The sequence below is a fragment of the Cetorhinus maximus genome, chromosome 16 (genome assembly GCF_964194155.1).
Source record: "Cetorhinus maximus chromosome 16, sCetMax3.hap1.1, whole genome shotgun sequence".
In the NCBI taxonomy this organism is placed as follows: Eukaryota; Metazoa; Chordata; class Chondrichthyes; order Lamniformes; family Cetorhinidae; genus Cetorhinus; species Cetorhinus maximus.
In genome coordinates this window covers 64,103,171-64,128,938 of record NC_135894.1, presented here as the reverse complement: position 1 = coordinate 64,128,938, position 25,768 = coordinate 64,103,171, and the positions used below count along the sequence as shown (strand labels likewise).

At 44.6% G+C, this 25,768-nt stretch overlaps 1 protein-coding gene across 1 annotated transcript in view; it reads left to right on the top strand.

Annotated features, from left to right (window-relative positions):
• Positions 1–25,768, top strand: part of cnksr2a (connector enhancer of kinase suppressor of Ras 2a) — a 579,431-nt gene that overhangs the window by 230,804 nt on the left and 322,859 nt on the right. The window contains exon 6 of the mRNA XM_078559925.1: positions 15,576–15,695. Coding sequence (XP_078416051.1) covers positions 15,576–15,695 — 120 coding nt within the window. The remainder of the gene's footprint in view (positions 1–15,575; positions 15,696–25,768) is intronic.

Below are 25,768 nucleotides of genomic sequence, written 5' to 3'. Positions count from 1 at the left end.
ACTCCAGCTCATGATTTTTGAGCCAAGGTTCCTAAAGATGCAGACGTTTACTACAGATGTTGCTGTGGATAACAGTGGCGTCTACTAGCATCCACATGCGACAGCTACAACACATCACTTGCTCTGTGATCTCTATTCTATCTCATTTACTAATTAGGGATACAGGCTTTGAAATTTCACTCAAGGATTATTTGTTGTTATATTAAGTAGTTTAACTAATTAAGTTATAAATTTAATGCAGTACTTATACTTCCTTGGTCCACATTTACACCATGCCCTAATGTAGAGAGAAAAAAACACAAAACTCACCAGCCAATCACCTAATTAATGCCTTCTGACCTCAGTTCTCAGGTCTCACTGTCTCTCATGCTCTCTTAGACTGCTCCTCGTCCTGTTAAGGAGCAGAACAGCACCTCTTACCAAATTCCCGAGTTCTCGTTGTATTTATTCACGGGATGTTGGTGTCGCTGGCTGGGCCAGCATTTATTGCCCTTCCCTAGTTGCCCTTGAGAAAGTGGTAGCCTTCTTGAACTGCTGCAGTTCAAATGGTGTAGGTACACCCACAGTGCTGTTAGGAAAGGAGTTCCAGGATTTTGACCCAGCGACAGTGAAGGAACTGCAATATATCTCCAAGTCAGGATGGTGAGTGACTTGGAGGGGAACTTCCAGGTGGTGATGTTCCCTTCCCATCTATCTGCTGCCCTTGTCCTTCTAGATGGCAGTGGTTGTGGGTTTGGAAGGTGCTGTCGAAGGTGCCTTGGTGAATTCCTATGTACTCTTTCAAAGCTATGCTCCATCAAGTTATCCTCCATCTGAGCTCTGGATTTGTTTGCCCTACCGTTCAGTTTTGAGGGATTATACTGTACCCTGACTGTGCCTGAACATCTCTCAAGGGAATCTAGGGATGGGAAATAAACGCTGGCCCAGCCAGCAGAGCCCACATCCCGTGAATGAATTTTTAAAATAATAATTACTCTATATTGGCAAAAACATCCTGTATTTATACTAGTAAGTCAACCACAGCGAACCAGTTCTATCTAGTCATCTAATTAACTGTGCAGTTGACACTATCAGGCAGATTGTTTACCACTAATGCTGTGAAAACAACTAGTCGTCAAGGTTGAAGTTAGGTTAAATGCTACATGCAAAACTTGACTAGATGTAGGAAGAGATGAACCCTAAAAACGCTTGGATCCGAGTTTAACACTCTGTTGAAGCTATACTCTGTTGAGCTGGCATCCATGCTAGTCACTACATTGTTTCTATCAATCGATATGGAAACAGGTATTCCTATGTTATTCCAAAATCGATACGCAGCATTCTTGTTAATCTAACTCAGGTATAAATTTAAAGTAACTAAAGAAGTTATGAGAGGCAGTATTGTACTCCTGTCGCAATGGTTTACCTTCATCTATGAGTCAAAAGCAAGAGGTACAATTTTAACTCAGTTTGCTGGACCAGAATGGGAGCGATAGCAGCCCTAACATTGGAGTGCTATACTTTCCATCTCATTCCTGCTCCTAACACACCCACCAGCATTTTGCCTTGTGCCTACAAAATGCCTGAGCTAGGCAGGGACCTTATTAAGTTATGCAAATCACAGTCCACTGATGCCATTGGACCCACAAGAATAGCATCAGGCTGCTGCCAATCCATCTGTGGTCCATTTCCTCTGCCCGAGGTTCCAATTGCCAACTGGCTCAATGTAGCAATTGACTAGTTTCCTGCTCTCTCACAGGTGATCTTCAGCAGTGTATTAGTCTGGTGCACCCAGCCTGTTGGTAGAATGATAATGAGTCTCAGCCCTCTAATGAGCTTGAGTACCATTCAGAATGCCTCCCATCCATTGTCTGGCAGTAGTTAAAATTGGGTCTAATTAAGCCTGCCAGTTGGTGGAATTATAATTTTTAGCAGATACAAATGAGAAGATTGAGAATTCTATGCTTCCTCTGATGGGGCTTTACTTGGGATCCACTCAATTGGCGGGAGTTTTCACAAGCAAGGAGGGGTGGGTTAGGGTCTGCGTAGGGAGTTAAATCCCTGAAATGTGACTTCAGGTCAGGATCCTGACATCGTCCCACCCTCTTGCAGATTTCACCTGGGCGGATTTGAAGATGAGAAGTGAACAGCCTTGGAGCTGTCAGGAAGGGAATTAGATTAGGCAAACAGGCAAATAATGTATCTCTGATCCTGCATTCTGACTTCAACCATCAGCAGACCTATTTTCTGGGCTGTCAGAAATTCGCCAATGACGTCCAGGCAAGCATACATCAAGGAGAGCTTCTTCTGTGAAACTGACAGGCTGGGAAGTTTTTGATCAGTGAAACTGAAGAACCCCACCCATGGCCATGTGAGAGGCTGTTTTTCATAGCACTGCTTCTGAGAGAGTGCTTTCACTGCTTGACAAGTGCTCATCAATTTCTTTGAAGTCACTTCACCTGCCTTGCACTTCACTCACCTTCAGTGCACCTTCTCTGCTGTCAGCCTTCAGTGCTATACGGGAGCAGCATATGCAGCTCTACCTTGCACTATTAATGAAGCAAGAAGAGCAGCAACACCAACACCAGCAGCATCAGCAGCGGTAGGACCAACATCAGGACCAGCGCCCAACTGCCGCCTTCTCAGACACATGCAGCTCCTCAGGGCAGGGAAGATGGATATTGAGATCCAGCTCCAAGGAGGTGACACCACCAACGCAGGGTTCTCAGGCTCCCTTAATATGCCTGAGCACGAGCGCCTGAGGTTCAGGCTTTCACAGCTAACGCTGCTGGCGTCTGCAGCTTCCTGGAACTAGACCTCCTTCCCAGTGGAGCACAGGTGTCTGTCACTGGAGGGCCACACCTCCGTCCACTCCAGGTCTTTGACTTTCTCTGAGGTTGTGTGCTTTCTTCTCCTGAAAGGAGGGAAAGCAGAGAGTAATGTGTTAGAAATGGCTTGTGTGGACGGTGACGGTGAGGCATGGGTACAAGAGGGCAATAGGATGAGGATGAGTGTTCAGATAGGGATATGAGATGTCTGGAGAGAGAGGAATAAATGAAGCTGCAATTGTTGTTCTGAGGAACGCTAAACGTAAGAATGCAAGGAAAGGCAGAATGTGAGGCATGTCACCTGCAAGGGCTATACCAATCAGCTTAACAAAGAACAAAGAAAAGTACAGCACAGGAACAGGCCCTTCGGCCCTCCAAGCCTGCGCCGATCATATTGCCCGTCAACTAAAACATTTTGCACTTCCGGGGTCCGTATCCCTCTATTCCCATCCTATTCATGTATTTGTCAAGCTGCCTCTTAAACACCACCTTCGTACCTGCTTCCACCACCTCCTCTGGCAGCGAATTCCAGACACTTACTACCCTCTGCGTAAAAAACTTGCCCTGCACATCACCTTTATAGTTTTCTCCTCTCACCTTAAATCTATGTCCCCTAATAATTGACTCTTCCACCCTGGGAAAAAGCTTCTGACTATCTACTCTGTCCATTCCACTCATAATTTTGTAAACTTCTATCAAGTCGCCCCTCAATCTCCGTCACTCTAGTGAGAACAATCCGAGTTTCTCCAACCTCTCCTCCAGACCGGGCAGCATCCTGGTAAACCTCCTCTGCACCCTCTCCAATGCCTCCATATCCTTCTGGTAATTTGGTGACCAGAATTGCACGCAATATTCCAAGTGTGGCCTAACCAAGGTTCTATACAGCTGCAGCATGACTTCCCAGCTTTTATACTCAAAACCCCTGCTAATGAAGGCAAGCATGCCATATGCCTTCCTGACTACCTTTTCCACCTGCGTTGCCACTTTCAATGATCTGTGGACCTGTACACCCAGATCCCTCTGCCCGTCGATGCCATTTACTGTATAATTCCTACCTGTATTAGACATTCCAAAATGCATTACCTCGCATTTGTCCGGATTAAACTCCATCTGCCATTTCTCTGCCCAAGTCTCCAACCGATCTATATCCCGTTGTATCCTTTGACAATCCTTTTCACTATCTGCAACTCCTCCAATCTTGGTGTTGTCTGCAAAATTACTAATTAGCCCAGTTACATTTTCCTCCAAATCATTTATGTATACCACAAACAGCAAAGGTTCCAGCACTGATCCCGGCGGAAATCCACTAGTCACAGCTCTCCATTCAGAAAAGCACCCTTCCACTGCTACCCTCTGTCTTCTATGACCAAGCCAATTCTGTATCCATCCTGCCAGCTCACCTCTGATCCCGTGCGACTTTACCTTCTGGATAACCCTTTCAAGGTTATGGATTTTCTCGGTGCACTGTCTCATGGTTGGCAGGACCACAATCCTGCTGTTGACTTAGTTTGGCCACTTCCATCCACACCTGCTTGGTTCGAAAGGCTGTCTTCTCGCTTCCATCCTTGGAAAAAATCACCTCACTGCAGTCCCTTAGATCCTTCAGCAGGACCTCCAGGTAAGAATGAGAGACATGGGGAGCAGCCTTCCCAGGCTTCCTCCATTCCTGTGCTTGCTGCAGCCTCAAAACTCCATGTGCAGTTGAGCCTTTCTGACTCCCACCCTTTAATTAAGACTTGTTCCTTTAACAGCCCCAGCTCACCATCCCACCTGCCCTTTCTGAGTGGCCGGGAACCCAGAGATTGCAATGGTTTCCTGGCCTGCTAACGATCCCAGGCAGCAGGGAATCAGCCCATCAGAAGATTAAACTTCCAAGGCAGTTCCCACCTAGATCCGTGCATTAGGACTTCCACAGGGTCCTGATGCACATGTCCCAATGCATGTCCCATCGCCGACAATCCAGAGACCAGAAGGTTTGGGCCAATTTATCTACATCATTACAGTCCACCAATTTCAAAGTCGGGGAATATCTGATAAAATTTGAATTGAAAGGTAACAAGCAAAAGATGAAGGGACCACTAAGATGAGCCAAATTAAAGAAAAAGTAATTAAGGGTAGTAAAAATATTAAACGGATGCAATAAACAATACTGAGAGAATGGCATTGAAAAGAAAGCCTCCGGGAGAAGTAAGGTCAAAAAGAGGACAAATGAGAGAATTAAAGTAAATAAGGGATCTCTAAGAGAACTTAATTCAAAAGGGTGCGACAAGAGAAGTAAGATTAAAAGAGATGCAGGTAAGTGAAGAATAATTAAGATGTACGTTATGAGATGCATTTTTAATGTTCAAAAATTACAAAACCAGGTTTGATGGATAGACAAAGAGATGCAAAAATTATGAACTGACAATTTAAATTTAAGAAAGGGATTATGGCTTTAGAACCATGGTTTACAAACCCTTTCATCCACAAACCACTTAGGCATAACAAAAGACCCCACAAACCTACTAGCCCTATCCCACCTGCTTTCACTTACCACTGTAAAAATAAAACTCATCAGAATTAATGGGAACTTGTGAAAAATATAAATATTTCACTGCATTTTCACTACTAAGTGGAATAAATTTGTGTTACTTTTTTCAAAGTTGAATATCAGTAGGTTATTAATTCATGCCAGAAACAAAAGTGTTGACATTTTCATATTATAAATGTTAATACTACAAGAGAACATGTTTATTTGAAACATTCTAATAAGTGTTATAAGATCATCACAATAATCTTCTGAGAAACTAGTATTTATCCTACATCAATATTAACCAGATAAACTCAAGAGCAGCGTAAACCTTACTTATAAAACTACATTGTTGTTACCTGGGCTTATGACAATTTGTGCTGTGCACATGAAAGCTAATCCGGTTCTGAGAGTTCACGTGTGTGGTGGGGATGATGGTTCTGGCCCATTCTCTTGTATGGCGGCTATGGTGTTGCGCATTGGTGACTAGCATTTTGCACCAGCTTACATACTGCCCTCACAGACCATCAGTGGTCCACGGGTCCCACTTTGAACAAGCACTGCTTTAGAGTTCAAGGTACAACAGCTTAAATGCTGAGGAAGAAAATAGGGGGGGATTACTGAGTGTGAGTTGCTGTTTTTCAATTGGTATGTGAGTCATCGTGGGTCATTGAAAGACCAAGCTAGTATTTGACCCTGAAGGAGAATCATCAGAGTTTAGAGCTAGATACTTGTAAAACCAGGGTCAAGATTGTCATGAAATAGAGATAACATTGGAGGAAAACTGAATGGATTAACATTGGTAAAAGTGACAGCAAGGTTAAGAAAGCCTGTAAAGGAATTTAGATGAGTTCATAATAATAATGTGACTTACCTGCAACATGTGGGAGTTTCTGGACAACATTGTAATCCTGGATAATCACATCTGCAGTAAGTGTCTGCAACTCGAGGAACTTCAACTCAGAATCGTTGGTTTGGAGTCTGAGCTGCAGGTTTTGTGGGGCATCAGGGAACGGGAAAACTAACTGACACTTTATTCCGGAAGGCAGTCACACCCCTTAGGTTAAGTAGTACTTTAGAGTGGTCAGTACCTGGAGAAGGGAGGGTGTGATTGCAAGACTGGTAGGTAAGGGTATCCAGGATGCAGTGATGGAGGAACCTCAGCCCTTGTATTTGTCCAACAGGTACAAGGTACTTGCTGCCTGTTTGGATGAGAGAAAAGACTACAGGGAGGAGGGGCAAACTGACCATGACACCACGGTGCAGGAGGCCATTCAAATGGGGACAGTAAAAAAAATGTGGCAGTGGTAGGGGATAACATAGTCAAGGGAATGGACACTGTTCTCTGCAGCTGAGATCAGGAGTTCGGAAGATTGTGTTGCCTGCCCAGTTCCAGGGTTTGTGACATCCCCTCAAAGCTGGAGAAGAACTTGGAGTGGGAGGGGGAGGATCTAGTTGTCATGGCCTTTGTCAGAACCAACCACATAGATAGAACCATGAATGAGGTTCTGTGGAGGGAGTTTGAGTAACTGGGCTCTAAAATAATAAACAGAACCTCAAGGGTAATAATCTCTGGATTACTAAATGAGCTACATGTCAATTGGCATAGGGTCAAGGAAATTAGAGAATTAAATGCATGGTTTAAGGAGTAGTGTGAGAAGAAAGGGTTTCAATTCATAGTACACGAGCATCAATACTGGGTGTAACATCCCAGCTATTGAGAATTACAACTGACACTCTTTCACCACAAATTCAAAAGCTTTATTGCCAAAAAGTTAAATCTGAAAACAATATAGAGTGATTTAAAACAGACAGTTACCCCCTAGTTAGTCAGACTAACTGATTAGTTCTGATATGACTAGAACCAATCTGCTTCCAGCGGGTCTACTGGGGAAAGATGGAGCTGTTCCATTGTAATAGACTCTACTTACATCGGGCTGGTATCAGTGAACTGGTGAATCCTATAAACTAAAAGTTGGGGAAAAGGCAGTGGAGAGGTCAGGGGAAGGGAAATTTAGAAATCTAAAGAAAAAAGTTGAGGCAGTAGAGCAGTATAGCGATTTGAGTAAAGACAAGCAGAATGGGACAGGCAGGGACAGAGAATTTAATGGTAATAGTGTATCAGTGAATAAAGTCCATGCAAAGACTATGCTAAAATAATTGAAGGCTCTTTATCTGAATGCACAAAACATTCAGAATAAGATAGATGAACTGTGACAGAAAGAGAGATAAATGGGTTTGATCTAAGCATTATTTCAGAGACATGGTTAAAAAGTGACCAAGGTTGGGAAATAAATATTCCAGGGTACACAACATTTCAAAAAGACAGGCAAAACGGAAAAGGAGGAGGAAAGAACATATTAGGAAAGGGTGAGGTTAGTGAGAAACAATCTTGCTCAGAAAATCTGAAAGTAAAATCAGTATAGATGGAGATTTAAGAATAACAAGGGTCTGAAAACACTGTTGGGACTAGTATATAGGCTGCCTAACAGGATTGAGTGTTGAGCAATAAATAATTGGAACTTGTGACAAAGACAAAATCTGGCCCACTACGAATGATTACTTTCTCTAAGTATTTTACCATGTAGGACATGTACATCTTGCTCTTCGCAAACATAGGTAACCCAGGAAAAATTAATAACTACAATATAACTGTGATATAAGCCTTGCATAGGCTCAATGCGATCAAAATGAATAAATCCCCAAGGATAGAGAGTATTTATCCAAGAGAACTAGCAGAGAAGGGGAGAGATTTGTCAGGTAGTGACAGATTATTATGAGGGAGTCTCTGGCCGCTGAGAAAGTACCTGTAGGTTAAAAACAGACTAATATGATTCCCATTTTTAAAACGTGCAACATAACAGACACAGGCAACCACAGGCCAATTAGTCTTACTTGAACACCATGTAAGTAATAGTTTTGTAAACAGGAATCAACATGGATTCAGAAGTAGAAAATTCTTCCTGACCTGAGCAAGTGATATCCCATTGTGGAATGTAATGATGTTGTTGTATCTAGTCTTCTAAAAGTTTGTGTGAACTTCTGTTTACAAAGCTATTGCTTTACAAATCATCTTGAAAGTAACCCATGATAAATTCACATGTGGAAGGCCATTATTTAGCTCAATGCTTTGATAATTTTTGATAAATGTTGGATACAAATCAGAAATCAGATTATAGGTTAAAAAATAATGAGTACTTGTTTGAGGAGTTTTATTAGAGTGGGGTGGAAGAGAAGGTACTTGAGTGAAATACGTTAGTGATCAGCTAGGACCTACTTGTCTTTTTTTTATTCCTTCATGGAATGTAAGCACCACTGGAAAGGCCAGAATTTATTGCCCATAGTTAATTGCCCTTAGGGGGTGGTGAACTGCCTTTTTAAATTGCTGCAACTTATGTTGTGTAGATAATCTGTTAGGGAGGGGCTTTCAAATTTGCAACAGTGAAGGAATGGTGATATAGTTCCAAGGCAGGATGGTGTATGACTTGGAGTGGAGCTTACGGATGGCGGCGTTCACAAACACTTGTTGCCTTTGCATTCCAGGTGGTAGGGATCATGGGTTTGAAAGATGCTTTTTAAGGGGAACTTTCAACATCAGTGAATTTGGGCTGAATTTTTCCATGGGCTTTGGAACCCCAATGTCGGCGCCAAATGGAGAGCGGTCTTCCTCAAGGTGACGTCTTAGCAGCATGAAGCCTCCAGTTACAATGGCCTGCCTCCATTGAGCTGGCGACCTCCACATGATGTGGGGGGCTGCTCTGCTGCTGGCAAAATAATGGCAAGGCCACAAAATTGTTCCTAATTGAGGCCTTAACAATGCAACTTGGGTGCCTACTTCCATGGAGCGGGTAGCTGACCCACTTCCCAGCCTGCCCCTGGGAAAGTTCCCTGGTGGCAGGAATATGTTGGGGATCCATCCAACACAGCTTCCCACTATTTTCCCTGCACCCACTGCCATCCCCACCCCCAACCTCCAGGCCTGCACACCTGGCACATCAGGGCTAGAAAATCCATTGTTTGCACTCAGAAATACAATGCAATTTGTTCAAATAAACAGCATTCAAAATCTTCCTTTATAAAAAAAATCAGATTTTGCCTTTGATTTCTTTCACTCCCAAATTATTTTAGTTGACTTTCCTGCCTTTAAAGCATGCTGAGTTGTTTCTTTTCATATGAGGAACATTATATAAACTGTTATTTAATTCTGATCCTTCACTTTCTAGCACAAAAATTTAACAATTGTAGTTAAAATGGAAGGAAAGGTCATGCTTTTATGTTCTGTGTTTGCCATAGGAACTGAATGTGCTTACGCGTTACTCTGTATGCAAAGTGCCGTGGCTGTGATATGCACATCATTTCTACACAGTCAACTGTGCCGACATAGGGCAGAATTTTATGGCCCTGCCCGTCGCTGGGCTCATCTGGTCTTGCCAAAAGTCAATGGACTTTTGGCTGGGCCGCCACATCCCGGGCCGGAAAATCCCGGCCATAATCTCAAGGACAATCCATAGAAAATAATAAATCATACCAACTTCAGACATTGGTTTTAAGCAAGATGCAGAAAACTCTTCTGTAATCAAACCTGGAGTATGCTTTCTACATTACAACTGTGACTACATTTTAAAGATACATTGTTAATTGGGAAGCATCTTGGGATGTTCTAAGGTCATGAAAGGTGCTGCAAAATGTGATTTTTTTTTCTTTCTATTTGTATACTACAAGAGCAGGTCAGAGGCTAGGAATCGTGCGACAAGTAACTCACCTCCTGACTCCCCAAAGCCTGTCCACCATCTACAAGGCACAAATCAGGAGTATGGTGGAATACTCCCCACTTGTCTGGATGAGTGCAGCTCCCACAACACTCAAGGAGCTTGACACCATCCAGGACAAAGCAGTCTGCTTGATTGGCACCACAACCACAAACATTCACTCCCTCCACCACCAATGCACAGTAGCAGCAGTGTGTACCATCTACAAGATGCACTGCAGGAATTCGCCAAGACTCATACGACAGCACCTTCCAAACCCATGACCACTACCATCTAAAAGGACGAGGGCAGCAGGTAGTTGGGAATACCACCACCTGGAATTGCTCCTCCAAGTCACTCACCATCCTGACTTGGAATAATATCACCGTTCCTTCACTGTTGCTGGGTCAAAGTCCTGAGCCTCCCTTCCTAATAGCACTCTGGGTACCTACACCACATTGACTGCAGCGGTTCAAAAAGGCAACTCACCACCACCTTCTCAAGGGCAATTAGGAATGGACAATAAGTGCTGGCCCAGCCAGCGAAGCCCACATCCCATGAATGAATTTTAGAAAACTAAAAAAAATACATATGTGCACTAAATCAAAGTAGCTTTTTAAGTTTCTTCTGAATATTCTATGATGCATTGTGGTGTTGTTGCTGAAATTCCATAGTGTAATTAATTTCTGCAAAACTTATTCATAGTGTAATGTTTAAATAGGCAAGAGTAGATTCCCATATATTTTTTATATTCATGAAAAGTGACCCGCTGAAATTCCTAGGCTTGGAGAGAGCAGAAAGAAAGATTTCCACCCAAGGTTGGGAGGGAGCCAAAAATTTGATGTGGAACCTGAAGATGGAAATCTGCACCGTTTACAACCCCCTTTGTAGAGTACAGAAATTGGTGATTCTTTGACTCAACACCTCCTACCTCCACATCAGGGGAGCATGTTTGAGGGAGATCTTGGCTTTCGCTGGAAATTCTGCCCATTACGGCCGCAGAGAGCATCAATGATGATACAAAGATTGAAAGTGTTGTCAACTGTGATGAGGGTAGTCGTGAACTTCAAAAAGACAGACATGTTGATGGCTTGGGCAGTAAAATGGCAGATGAAGTTCAATGTAGAGAAATGTGAGGTGATTCATTTTAGTAGGAAGAATGTAGAGAGACTGTATAAAATAAAGGGAGACACTCTAAAGGAGGTGCAAGAACAGGGGGACCCTGGTGTATATATACATAGGTCATTGATGATGGCAGGGTGTGTTGAGAGAGCAGTTAATAAAGCATATAGTTTATTTTTATTCATTCACAGGATGTAGGCTTCGCTGGCTGGGCCAGCATTTATTGCCCATCCCTAGTTTCCCTTGAGAAGGTGGTGGTGAGTGCCTTCTTGAACCGCTGCAGTCCTTGTGGTGTGGGTACACCCACAGTGCTGTTAGGAAGGGAGTTCCAGGATTTTGACCTCGTGACAGTGAAGGAACCGTGATATGTTTCCAAGTCAGGATGGTGAGTGACTTGGAGGAGAATTTCCAGGTGGTGGTGTTCCCAACTATCTGCTGCCCTTGTCCTTCTAGATGGTAGTGGTCATGGGTTTGGAAGGTATTGCCGAAGGAGGCTTGGTGAGTTCCTGCAGTGCATCTTGTAGATGGTACACACTGCTGCTACTGTGTGTAGGTGGTGGAGGGAGTGAATGTTTGTGGATGTGGTGCCAATCAAGCGGACTGCTTTGTCCTGGATGGTGTCAAGTTTCTTGAGTGTTGTGGGAGCTGCACTCATCCAGACAAGTGGGGAGTATTCCATCACATTCCTGACTTGTGCCTTGTAGATGGTGGATAGGCTTTGGGGAGTCAGGAGATGTGCCACTCGTCACACTATTCCTAGCCTCTGACCTGCTCTTGTAGCCATAGTATTTATATGGCTAGTCCAGTTCAGTTTCTGGTCAATGGTAACCCCCAAGATGTTGATCGTGGGGGATTCAGTGATGGTAATGCCATTGAAAATCAAGGGACGATGGTTGGATTCTCTCTTGTTGGAGATAGTCATTGCCTGACACTTGTGTGGTGCGAATGTTATTTGCTACTTGTCAGCCCAAGCCTGGATATTGTCCAGGTCTTGCTGCATTTGGACATAGATGGCTTCAGTATCTGAGGAGTCGTGAATGGTGCTGAACATCGTACAATCATCAGCGAACATCCCCACTTCTGACCTTATGTTGGATGGAAGGTCATTGATGATGCAGCTGACGATGGTTGGGCCGAGGACACTACCCTGAGGAACTCCTGGAGTGATGTCCTGGAGATGCGATGACTGACCTCCAACAACCACAACCATCTACCTTTGTGCTGGTTATGACTCCAACCAGTGGAGAGTTTTCCCCCTGATTTCCATTGACTCCAGTTTTGCTCAGGTTCCTCAATGCCACACTCAGTCAAATGCTGCCTTGGTGCCAAGGGCAGTCATTCTCAACTCACCTCGGGAGTTCAGCTCTTTTGTCCAAGTTTGAACCAAAGCTGTAATGAGGTCAGAAGCTGAGTGGCCCTGGCGGATCCCAAACTGGGCATCACTGAGCAGGTTATTGCTAAGCAAGTGCCACTTGATAGCACTGTTGATGACCCCTCTATTACTTTACTGATGATCGAGAGTAAACTGATGGGACGGTAGTTGGTCGGGTTGGAATTGTCCTGCTTTTTGTGTACAGGACATACCTGGGCAATTTTCCACAGAGCCGGGTAGATGCCAGTGTTGTACTAAAACAACTTGGCTAGGGGCGCAGCAAGCTCTGGAGTACAGGTTTTCGGTACAATTGCTGGAATATTGTCAGGGTCCAGAGTCTTTGCAGTATCCAGTGCCTTCAGCCATTTCTTGATATCACGTGGAGTGAATCGACTTGGCTGAAGACTGGCATCTGTGATGCTGGGGACCTCCAGAGGAGGCCGAGATGGATCATCCACTCGTCACTTCTGGCTGAAGATTGTTGCAAATGCTTCAGTCTTATCTTCTGCATTAATATGCTGGGTTCCTCCATCATTGAGGATGGGGATATTTGTGATGCCTCCTCCTCCAGTGAGTTGCTTAATTGTCCATCACCATTCACGGCTGGTTGTGGCAGGACTGCAGAGCTTAGACCTGATCCGTTGGTTATGGGATCGCTTAGCTTTGTCTATCACTTGCTGCTTATGCTGTTTGGCATGCAAGTAGTCCTGTGTTATAGCTTCACCAGGTTGACCCTTCACATTTAGGTATGCCTGGTGCTGTTCCAGGCATGCCCTCCTGCACTCTTCATTGAACCAGGGTTGATAGTAATGGTAGAGTGGGGGAATATGCTAGGCCATGAGGTTACAGATTTTGTTCGAATACAGTTCTGCTGCTGCTGATGGCCCACAGTGCCTCTTGGATGCCCAGTCTTGAGTTGCTAGATCTGTTCGAAATCTATCCGATTTAGCACGGTGGTAGTACCACACAACACAATGGAGGGTATCCTCAATGTGAAGCCAGAACTTTGTCTCCACAATGACTGTGCGGTGGTCACTCCAACAATACTGTCATGGACAGATGCATCTGCGGCAGGCAGGTTGGTGAGGTCAAGTATGTTTTTCCCTCTTGTTGGTTCCCTCACCACCTGCTGCAGACCCAGTCTAGCAGTTATGTCCTTTAGGACTCGGCCAGCTCGGTCAGTAGTGGTGCTACTGAGCCACTTTCGCTAAGTACCCAGAGCACGTTCTGTGCCTTTGCCACCCTTAGTGCTTCCTCCAAGTGGTGTTCAACATGGAGGAGCACTGATTCATCAGCTCCCTCCCGACTGTATACCGCTGTGCCGCCACCTCTGCCGGTGGGACAGGATATACCCAGGCATGGTGATGGTGGTGCCTGGGACATTATCTGTAAGGTATGATTCCGTGAGGATGACTATGTCAGGCTGTTGCTTGACTAGTCTGTGAGACAGCTCTCCCAATTTTGGCACTAGCCCCCAGATGTTCATAAGGAAGACTTTGCAGAGTTGACTGGGCTGTGATTGCATTGTTGTTTCCGGTGCCTATGCCGATGCTGGGTGGTCCATCCAGTTTCATTCCTTTTTTGTGACTTTGTTACAACTGAGTGTACAGCAACAGAGGGCATTTAAGAGTCAACCGCATTGGGTCAGGAGTCATATGTAGGCCAGACCAGTTAAGATTTCCTTCCCTAAAGGGCATTAGTGAACCAGATGGGTTTTTGCAATATTAGACTTTTAATTCAAGGTTTTTATTGAATTCAAATTACACCATCTGCCGTGGCGGGATTCGAACCCGCGTCCCCAGAGCATTACCCTGGATCTTTGGATCGCTAGTCTAGTGACAGTACCACTACGCGATCACCTCTCTGTATAGTATCTTAGGCTTTATTAATAGGGGCATTGAGTACAAGAGTAAGGAGGTCATGTTGAACTTATATAAGACACTAGTTAGGCCTCATCTGGAGTACATGTCCAGTTATGAGCACCATGCTTGAGGAATGTGAAGGCATCGCAGAGAGTATGGAGGAGATTCGCAAGAATGATTCAAGGGACAAAGAACTATAGCTGTGAGGATAGATTGGAGAGGTTGGGACTGTTTTCCTTGGAGAAAAGAAGGCTGAGACTTGATAGAGGTATTCAAGGTCCTGTGGGGTATGGACAGGGTAAATAGTGAGAAACTGTTCCCTCTCAAGGGTACATCAAGAACTAGAGGGCACAGATTCAAAATAATGGACAAAAAGAGTAGAAGTGATGTGAGGAAAATTTTTACCACCCAGGAGGGTCTTTGGAGTCTGGAACAAACTTCCTGAAAGGGTGGTGGAGGCAGGTTCGATCGAGGTATTCAAAAGGGAGTTGGATTGCTATCTGAAAAGAAAGAATGTGCAAGGTGATGGGGACAAGGTAGGGGAGTGGGACTAGATAGAATGCTCTTTCAGAGAGCCAGTGCAGACTGGATGTGCTGAATGGCTTCCTTCTGCATTGTGAAGATTCTGTGAACATTGAGAGTTGTCATGAGCCCCATGGATGCATTTATGTGGTCCTAAAACTATCATTAGACTAGAACAATTGAATCTTGAAGGGCTGAGTTACCTTTAGTCTGCCAGGATAGTCGCTCTGTAGGGAGCTGAAACTCTTTTTGTTTTTCTCGTCTGCCCAGATGGATCTCGAGGTACTTCAGGTTTCACTCCACCTCATTTACACTAAGATTCGGTTTCCTGATATTTCGGAAAATTAAAGTATTTAAATTATTTAAACTTTAAATTATTAGTAGTTGTAACTTATTTATTTTGACTAAAATGTTGCACCCTTTATCATGGTGAGGCTTTAGAGAACATTTTGTAAAATAAACTGCACACTTTATTTGGGAAATCCATTGGTGATACTGATTTTCAGAACTCCTTTCTCATTATTTAAAAAATAAGGTATTCTCATTTGGCAGGTTATTAAATTGCTTTATTTATTTTTCCTACAGTTTCCTAGAAATGAATCCTTATTCTTTTATTTTCTCTTTTTGTCATAGTGTAAAACACTCTCAGGTGTTTGTGACCACATTATCTCCCTATCTTCTGATCCGCTGGTTTCACAGTCTGCTCACTTGGAGGTGGTTCAGCTGACAAACATCAAACCCAGTGAAGGATTGGTAAGATCCATGTCTTTTTTGAGTCAAAGCTCAACTCTTTGAGTTGTGGTTAAAGGCAGAAGATACATGAAGTAACTTCAAATCCACTGCAGTTGGTACATCCATCATCTACTGCAAGACATAATTCAATAAAACATGTCCCGCCTCATGGTTATCAAATATGACTTTTATGATTTCCACAATACAATATGGGCAACATTAAGTAAATCAATGGAGCTCATTGTAGCTACATATAACTATTAATACACTGTAAGTTTTTTAAAAACACATTTAAATTGCACTTTTCATGACCATAGCGTGTCTCAAACCATGTTTCAGCCAATGATGTACTTTATGAAGCGTAGTTGTTGTAATGTCAGAAACACAAGTCAAAACATTTTACACACGGCAAACTCTACAAATAGCAGCGTGATAATGATCAGATAACCTATTTTGTAATGTTATTTAAGGGATAAATATTGACCCCAGGATACAGCGATAACTCACCTGCTCTTCTTTGAAATGGTGCTATGGAAAATTTTTTTTTTACACTCATCAGAGCAGACAGATGGGGCCTTGGTTTAATGTCTCATCTGAAAAACGACACCTCCGACAGTGCAGCACACCCTCAGTGCAGCACACCCTCAGTACTGCATTGGAGAGTCAGCCTTGTCTTTTCTGCTCAAGCTCTAGAGTGGGACTTGAACGCAGAACCTTGTGATCAGATGTGCGAATGCTAACCTGAGTCACCGCTGAGCCTCACAATAATATTATAAAAAGTATACTTTCATTAATTAGGAAAATCCTGTCTTTTTTAATGCCGTAAACCCAAAATTAGTTTAATAAAATAGGTCAGGTGGAAAACCTGTATAGCTGTTGTAGGCGATTATGAAGATGAGTTACATCATTAACATTGGATGGACTCCAAAAATTAAGTAGTTGCTCCCACATGTTTCCCACAACTTTTAGGTTTGAAAGACTGAGTGCTGAAAACCAGCATTCAGTTGTCACTCTGAAAACCCTATGAGATAACCTCATGGTGAAGATAAAGGGCCAATTTTTTCCGGAAAAATATCAACAAGTTCACAACCCATGCCATTCTTATGTGAAACTCAGATTCATGGGACGAAGAGATTTGTCCTGACTTTCTGATGCCCAGAACTTAATTGCGGCCAATTTTGCTGCTCCGTCATTTACTTCATACAAACAGCACCAATCTCTCTGATACTTTTAAGGAATTGCTGGATTTTTACATGAATTGGTCATTGAACTCACCACAGAAAGTTTGGCTGATACAACCTAAGTATCCTTTTAATGATATTATAATTGTTAATGCAATACCAATCAATCTCTCCAGCCAAGAAAGAAAACAATTTAACTGATTGAATCTCATTCCTACATGTAGGAAATTGCTGTTAGAGATTTTTTAAAGGTCAAATTTAAATTTTAATAGTTCCTTCTCGCTTTTGCTTTCTGCCTCTTTATTTCTTGCTCTTAATCCAATTTTTTCCCTGTTCCCTTTATTTCTCTTTCTTTACCTGATTTGACTCTATTTCATCCTTCTTCTTCGCCACTCCCTGTTTCTTTCTCAATCCTTAAATTTCATTGGCTAAGGAAGTAGACTATTTGTCCTGTCGTTCAGTAAGGTTCCAGATACCCTATTGCCTTCAAACAGATCGCTTGTAGCAAGTTGCAGCACAAAATTTTCAAGCTAAAGAGTCAGATAAGAAGTCTAACTAATAGGGCACGCCATGAGAAAACCTGCTGCAGCAGGATTTGACCCGATGAAATTGCCCATTAAAGTCACTGCAGAAAGTTAGGACTCACATATAACAGGGTAAGTATCCTTTTAACGATGGCCCAATCAACATAATTGATGTGTCAACAAATGGATTTTGCAAAATTGGGGATTGGGCGTAATGTGTTATAAGGATTCTTCTACCTTTTATCAGCCAAATGTGTCAAATGGGATTCATATGTGTGTCACCATCCAGATGAATTCTTCAGTTCCCTTTTAAAACTAATCTTGTGGGGCATGTGGGAGCGCTTGAGTACTTATACCCACATTTTCCAGTACGTTCGGATAGCTGGACTAGAGCAACTATTATTATCTGGAGCTTGTCAATTTGTAAATATTCCTAAACTGTAAAGCTTGATCATGGCAGTTATTTGTTATGGTTCTTATTCCAATGAAACTTCAGTAAAATATTCCCCACATCAAAATATTAACCTAATCATTTTTGTCGGCATGTGATTTTTAATAACTTAGAAACTGATGATGGAATGGTCCACTTGCAGTAAGATCTGTGCTCATGTTTCCTACCTGTCAATTTGATGCCTTAGGAGGCCACATAACATCTGAGAAACAGGCAGTGTGTCATCCAGTTCAACCCCCATTGTTTTCAAGATGTCTGTGCTCTTTTGGACAGATTTGTTTGCAGCAGACCAGTTGATATGAATGAAGTCAGTTGGATTACTGGCTCATTTGGTTCCCTCATCAGTTGGTACAGGAGTGGGCTGGCCTGGCAACTGTTTTTTCCAGAACTCAGCCAGCTCAGTCAGTAGTAGCACTACTGAACCACTTGTGATGATGAATGTTGAAATTCCCTGCCGAAAGTAAGTTCTGTGCCATTGCTTCCCTCAGAGTTTCCTCCAAGTGATGTTCAAAATGGAGGAGTACTGATTTGTTACTTCAGGTGGAGTGGTAGTTATGATGAGCAGAATGAGCTCCTTTCTGTGTATTAAAAAAAGTAAAATACTGCGGATACTGGAAATCTGAAATAAAAATAGAAAATGCTTGAAGTACTCAGCAGGTTAGACAACAACTGTGGAGAGAGAAACTGTTAACATTTCAGGTTGGTGATACTTTGTCATATGGGGAGATGATGTGCAGTGACAATGTCACTGGACCAGGCTAACGTTCTGGGGATACAGGTTCAAGTCCCATCAGGGCAGCTGATGGAATTTAAATTCAATTAATAAAATCTAGAATTGAAAGCTAGTCTTAGCAGAAGTGACCATGAAACTATCATTTTTGTAAAAAAAAAAACCCATCTGGTTCACTGATGCCCTTTAGGGAAGAAAATATGCTGCTTTACCTGGTCTGGCCTACATGTGGCTCTGGGCCAAAATCAATGTGGTTGACTCTTAAATGCCCACTGAAATGGCTTAGCAAGCCACTCAATTCAAGGGCAATTAGGAAAAGGCAACAAATGCTAGCCTTCCCACATCCCGTGAAAAGATAAATAAAAAACTGGAAAAAGTTAGAAATGTAACAAGTATTAAGCAAGTACAGAGGCAACGAAAGAGGGAGAGGGGAAGAAGAGAAAAGAGAGTCTGTATAGGGTGGAAGGCAGGAGAGATTAAATGACAAAAGGGAAATGGTCCGAGGCAAAGGAAGATGATAATGGAACAAGTAAAGAAACAAAACATGGCTCTGAAGAAGGTGTAACTGGGAATAGCAGAATCACCAACAACTGCTGCCCAAAAAAATGGGAGCAAAGGTTATGATCTGAAATTGTTGAACTCAGTCTTGGGTCTGGAAGCTTATAAAGTGCCTAATCAAAAGGCGAGGTGCTGTTCTTCAAGCTTACATTGAGTTCAATTGGAATATAGAGGAAGCCAAAGGTCAGAGTGTGAGTGGGGCAGAGAATGAAAGCGGCAGGTGATCGGAAGCTTGGGGTCACACTTGCGGACTGAACGGAGATGTTCCATGAAAGGTTCATCCTATCTGCATTTTGTCTCTCCAGTGTTGAGACTACAGTATACTAAATTGAAATAAGTATGAATAAATTCCTGTTTCACCTAGAAGGAGTTTTTAGGACTAGGACTAGGACAGTGGGAGGGGGAGGGGGTAAAAGGGTAGATATTGCACAGGGAGGCGCTGTGGGAAGGCAAGGGGATGTTGGGCGTTGATTGAGGAGTGGAGGGTGTCCCAGAGGGAATAGTTCCTTCAGGGTGCTGGGCGGGGTGGGAATGTTGTGCAGAAATACTGATAATGAATATCAAAGTTTATGGAGAATCTTGTGTATCAGTAAACAACTATTCTTTTGTTGTAAAATACAAATAATTTTTTACAGCATTTTCTATCACTACTTCCATGTTCATACCTGTCGCAGCTTTTAGTTTTGGTTCTTAATGATTGCATTATTTTTAACACCTTACCAAATGGAAAGCCCAATTTCTACACACAACAAGTTGGTGGATGTTTGACAAGTAATAGTGTCAGAGTGAATTCACGACATCAATAGGTACATTTTTGCATCAGTAGAAGTTAATGTAAAGTTTGGAGCCCAACTAGCTACATGAAGAAAACACTGAATAAGATGTGGCATTTATTCAAATGTATCCAATGAGATCAGAATTGTGCTCTGTTGTGAAGAATTTCTCAGTCAAATAGCCTACCAACACATTCTAAGCTTGCAGGTAAAGAATGGCAACCTGACTGAGGTACAAATGCCTCTGGAACTGTATCAGCATCTCCAGGAAATGGGGGAGGGGGTTGTTGAGTGGGAGAAATGCCTTTTTCTAAAAATAAGATAACATTTATAATTTGAACATTCTTTCTAAACATTCAAAGAAAAAAAATAATTTTGCAATGTAAGATGTGTCAGTGCTTCTTGTATCTTAAATTGTAACTTATGTGACATATAATACATGGTAGTTTAGATATTTATGCATTTTTAAAATATAAAAATATTCTTTTGTTCAGACTTGCCAAGCCAGGTTATGTGGAACTATTCTGCTGAAGTACAACTTACTGTTACATGAAAATGCTAATATTCTTGGAATAGGAGATTTTATCAAGGTGCTCAAAATCTTGAGGAATCTTGGACAGAGTTAGATACAGAGAACCTGTTCCAATTGGCAGAAAGTTCTAGAACTAGAGCTGGCTTATCCAAACTTTTTGCTTGGGGAGCCACATTTCCATTTTTTTCTCACTCAAGGGGCCAATGAGCACATTTAGGAAAGTTAAGGTTTGGCACAATTTTAAACTGAATTTCAAAGAAAAGGCTGTGGTGCTAAGAAAATAAACAATTTGCTGAGCAAAAATGAAGCAATGTCAAAGCAATAAATTGTTAAGTTAGAAAAAGAGTAATTAATTAAAATGACCAGCTTGCACACCGACATGTTTCACAGCTGAACATAAGCGACGTGCACCTTGCAAAAGCTGCACTTTGCTCGGGACTTCGAGGTTTGTAGGCAAACCTTGCTTCGGGCGGCACTAAGTCATCAGCGCCATGCTTCACAGGCAGCACCACATCACTTTTAGGAGAGCTCATGGTCAGTTCTCTACTTACGAGGGCTGTGGCTTGCTTGGGGAAGGGGGAGAAGTGGCCCCAGGCAAGGGAAGAGGCTGCAGGGCGAAAGCTGTACAGGGGAAGTGGGGTAGCCCGGGGTGTGTGGGGACACGTGTTGATCTGTGCAAGTGGCCTCAAGAGGGTGAGGACTAAGGAGGCAGTCTCCAGAGGAGATGAGGCCAGATGGGGATGTCAGGGTGTGTGTGAGGAAGTGAGTGGTGATATCCCTTGAGCTAGCTGCCTTACCCTAGCGGCCAGAGCGGGGTACAGGACATTTTGGTGGGCTCCAACAGTGTCCCAGGGCTGCGTCACTGAATCAGGAGGTGCAGCCTTCTTGCCTTTCGGGGCTATATCTTCTGTGCAGCAGTCCTGGGCTGGAAGCAGACAGGTGTGCGTGTGGCTGCATTTCAAATATAGCGCCTGGCATGAGGAAGCAGCAAGGTGACGGCATGATGGGCAAATTGGAGGCCTCTTACCACTGAAACGGCATATTTCCTGGGAATGCATGATTAATGAGGAGGGATTGGGATGATACGACATGAAAACCTGCCATTGCGACGAGTGGGTAAAACGCCGTATTTCCTGTCGGAACCACACCTAGGGATGATTCTGCCCACTCTTTCACTCCCCCACACACAAACTCACTCTCTCACTCCCACACACACACACACACACACACTCACTCACTCACTCACTCACACACACACACACACACACACACACTCTTACTCATTCAGTCTTGCACTCACTCTCACTCACTCACTCTCGCCCTTTCACTCTTACTTTCACACAAACACACATTCACATGCATACACACTCACTCACTCTCACTCACACATACACACACAGTCACTCACTCTCAATCACTCACTCACTCGTACGCACGTACTCACTCACTGACTCCCACACACACACACAGGCACACACAGACACTCTCACTCACACAGACACACACACTCACTCACTCTCAATCTCTCACTCCCATGCACACACTCACTCACTCCCACACACACACACACACACACATATACACCCTCTCACTCCCACATGCACACACACACACTCTCTCACTCACACAGACACACACACTCAGTCACTCACTTTCAATCTCTCACTTCCACACACACACTCACTCACTCCCACATGCACACACTCTCTCTCACTCCCACACGCAGACGCACAGACACACACACACACACACACTTTCTCACTCCCCTACACACGCGCAATCAATCGTCACACTTACACATGACAGCCAGCGTCTTTCCCACCTCCTCCGACCCCAGGCTCCGCAACCTCCTTCCTGTCACCTCGGCAGCCTTTCCTTCCCGGTGCCCCAGCAGCAATCCTCTCCTTCTCAGAGCCTCAGAAGCCTCCCCTTCCCAGGGCATCGGCAGCCTCTCTTTCCCAGTGCACCAGCAGCTAGATTCTCCTTCCCAGGCCCCCAGCAGCCAACCTGTCCATTCCCAGGCAATCGGTCACCAACCTCTGCTTCCTTAGCCTCGGTCAACAGCCTCTCCTTCCCAGGTCTTAAGCACCCTCTTCTTCCCGGGTCCTCGGTCCCCAGCCTGTCCTTCCCGGGCCCTCAGCAGCCTCTCCTACCCAGCCCTCGATAGCCTCTCCTTCCCGGGGTCTCGGCAGCTTCTCCTTCCCGGGGCCTCGGTCACCAGCCTCTCCTTCCAGGCCCTCGGCAGTCTGTCCTTCCTGGGCCCTCGACAGACTCTCCTTCCCGGGCCATCATTCGCCAGCCTCTCCTTCCTGGGCCCTCGGTCATCAACCTCTCCTTCCCAGGGCCTCAGCAGTCTCTCCTTCCTGGGCCCTCGCCAGTCTCCGCTTCCCAGGCCCTCGGTCGCCAGTCTCTCCTTCTCAATTCCTCGCCAGCCTCTCCTTCCTGGGCCCTTGGCAGTCTCTCCTTCCCAATTCCTCGCCAGCCTCTCCTTCCCGGGCCCGCAGCAGTCTCTCCTTCCGGGGCCTTCTGTCGCCAGTCTCTCCTTCTCAGGCCCTCGGTTACCAGTCTCTCCTTCCCGGGCCCGCAGCAGTCCCTCCTTCCCAGGCCCTCGGTTACCAGTCTCTCCTTCCAGGGCCTTCTGTCGCCAGCCTCTCCTTCCTGAGCCCTCAGTCGCCAGTCTCTCCTTCCCAGGCCCTCAGTTACCAGCCTGTCCTTCCCAGGCCCTCGCCAGCCACTTCTTTCTGGGGCTCAGCAGCCTTTCATTCGCAGGGCCCCGGCAGCTTCTCCATCGCCGGTCCCCAGCATCCAGCCTCTCTTTCCCAGGGCCCCTGGCACTCTCACTGCCTCTGCCCCTGCCCTGCCGCCGCCACCCACCACCCCCTGCTGCGCGCCACCCACCACCCCCTGCTGCGCGCCACCCACCACCCCCTGCTGCGCGCCACCCACCACCCCCTGCTGCGCGCCACCCACCACCCCCTGCTGCGCGCCACCCACCACCCCCTGCTGCGCGCCACCCACCACCCCCTGCTGCGCGCCACCCACCACCCCCTGCTGCGCGCCACCCACCACCCCCTGCTGCGCGCCACCCACCACCCCCTGCTGCGCGCCACCCACCACCCCCTGCTGCGCGCCACCCACCACCCCCTGCTGCGCGCCACCCACCACCCCCTGCTGCGCGCCACCCACCACCCCCTGCTGCGCGCCACCCACCACCCCCTGCTGCGCGCCACCCACCACCCCCTGCTGCGCGCCACCCACCACCCCCTGCTGCGCGCCACCCACCACCCCCTGCTGCGCGCCACCCATGGCACTCTCTCTTTCTCTCTCTCTCTCTCGTCCCTCTCTCCACCCGGCCTGAAAGAAAACCTCTTTCTTCCCAGAAAACTTCCTGCCACTGGCGTTTGCTGCTTCTCCAATAACAGACTGTTTCCCTCCTGTGTTTGCTGCTGATAGGCTCACAGATAAGCCTATCAGCAGCAGACATGGGAGAGGAGTGGCCTGTGATTGGAGGAGCAGCTCCTTGCAGAATCTTCCACTCCACCTTACCTATTTGGCCACCATTTTGAAAACTGATTCCGGGGACCGCATAGAGGAACTTCGGATGCCCAGGTTGGCCAAGCCTGAACTAGAGGATATCGATTTAAGGTGATTGGAAAAAGAACCAAAAAATGACATGAGAAAAAACATTTTTAGGCAGTGAGTGTTTAGGGACTGGAATGCAGTATCTGAGAAGGTGGCCAAAGCAGATACAGTCATGGATTTCGAAAGTGAATTGGACAAGCACCTAAAGAGAAAATATTTGCAGAGAAAGGGCAAGAAAGTGTGACTAACTGAATTACACTTGCAGAGAGTTGGCACAGACATGATGGGCTGAATGGCTGCCTTCTGTGCTGTAACTATGATTCAATATGATTTTTTACTTTTGAACTACATCCAATATTCAGCGTAGCAATGCATCTTTAAACTGCTCACTAAAATAGTGTCTGCAGTATTTGGTTGATCGGTTTTCATATTTGCAAATTCAATTTAGCTGACTGAATGCCAGTATGTCGGCTGATGAACCTGTCTTCTCTGATTTAGGTACCCAAATGCATTCAATCTGTTTACACATAATAGTGTACCTTAAAGTTAGAAGAGATTTATTGACTTTGCTGTTGCAGTAAGTTTTACGACTTGCTCTTGTTTGTAGCAGTGCCCATTCTCTGACACATTCATTAAAGTGTTAGAACACAGCCACTTCTCTGGTGATTTTTGGGGAATCACTTAGTTTTATTTTGGTTTTGATGTGATGAATAGGACTGAACAATTTACAAAATGTTGGTACATGATAATATATATGATGATAAATGTGAGAATATTGCATTTCAAGACTTTCGTCACATTTCCTACTATTTTTCCTACCTTTGCATAGGAAATCTGGTTCCTGTAAACCTTGATGTATCTCAAATATTCAAAAGTAGGTTTTTAGTTAGTAGATCAAGCCAAATAAGATTAGTTCTACAAAATCAATTTCACAGTGTTGCAATAGAATCATGGAACTTTATGGCACAGAAAGGAGCCATTTGGCTCATCGTGGACATGGCAGCTGAGGAAGAGCCATCCAACCTAACCCCACTTTCCAGCTCTTGGTTTGTAGTGTTATAGGTGTGCATTTTACCTAACATACAAAAATACAAATTAGGAGCTGGTGTAGGCCATTTGGCCCCACGAGCCTGATCTGCCATTCAGTAAGATCATGGCTGATCTGATTGTGGCACAGCTCCACATCCCACCTACCTCCTACCTTCGACTCCCTTGTTAGTCAAGAATCTATCTACCACTGCCTTAAAAATATTCAATGACCCTGCCTCCACTGCTCTCTGTGGAAGAGAGTTCCAAACACTCACGACCCTCTGAGAGAAAAAAAACTCTCCTCATCCCCTCTTAAATGGGAGACCCCCTTTATTTTTAAACTGTGTCCCCTAGTTCTAGTCTCTCCCACAAGGGGAAACATCCTCTCAGCACCCACCCTGTCAAGTCCCCTCAGGATCTTATATGTTTCAACAAGATCACCTCTCAATCTTCTAAGCTTCAATGGATACAGGCCTGTCCAACCTTTCCTCATAAGATAAGCCCCCATCCCATCCCTGCAAGTCTCTGAACTGCTTCTAACACATTTATGTCCTTTCTTAAATAAGGTGACCAAAACTGTACACAGAATTCCAGATGTGGTCTCACCAATGCCTTATACAACTGTAGCAAAACATCCCTACTTTGATATTCCATTCCCCTTGTAATAAATATCAATGTTCCATTTGCCTTCCTAATCACTTGCTGTACCTACATACTAACTTTTTGTGCTTCAC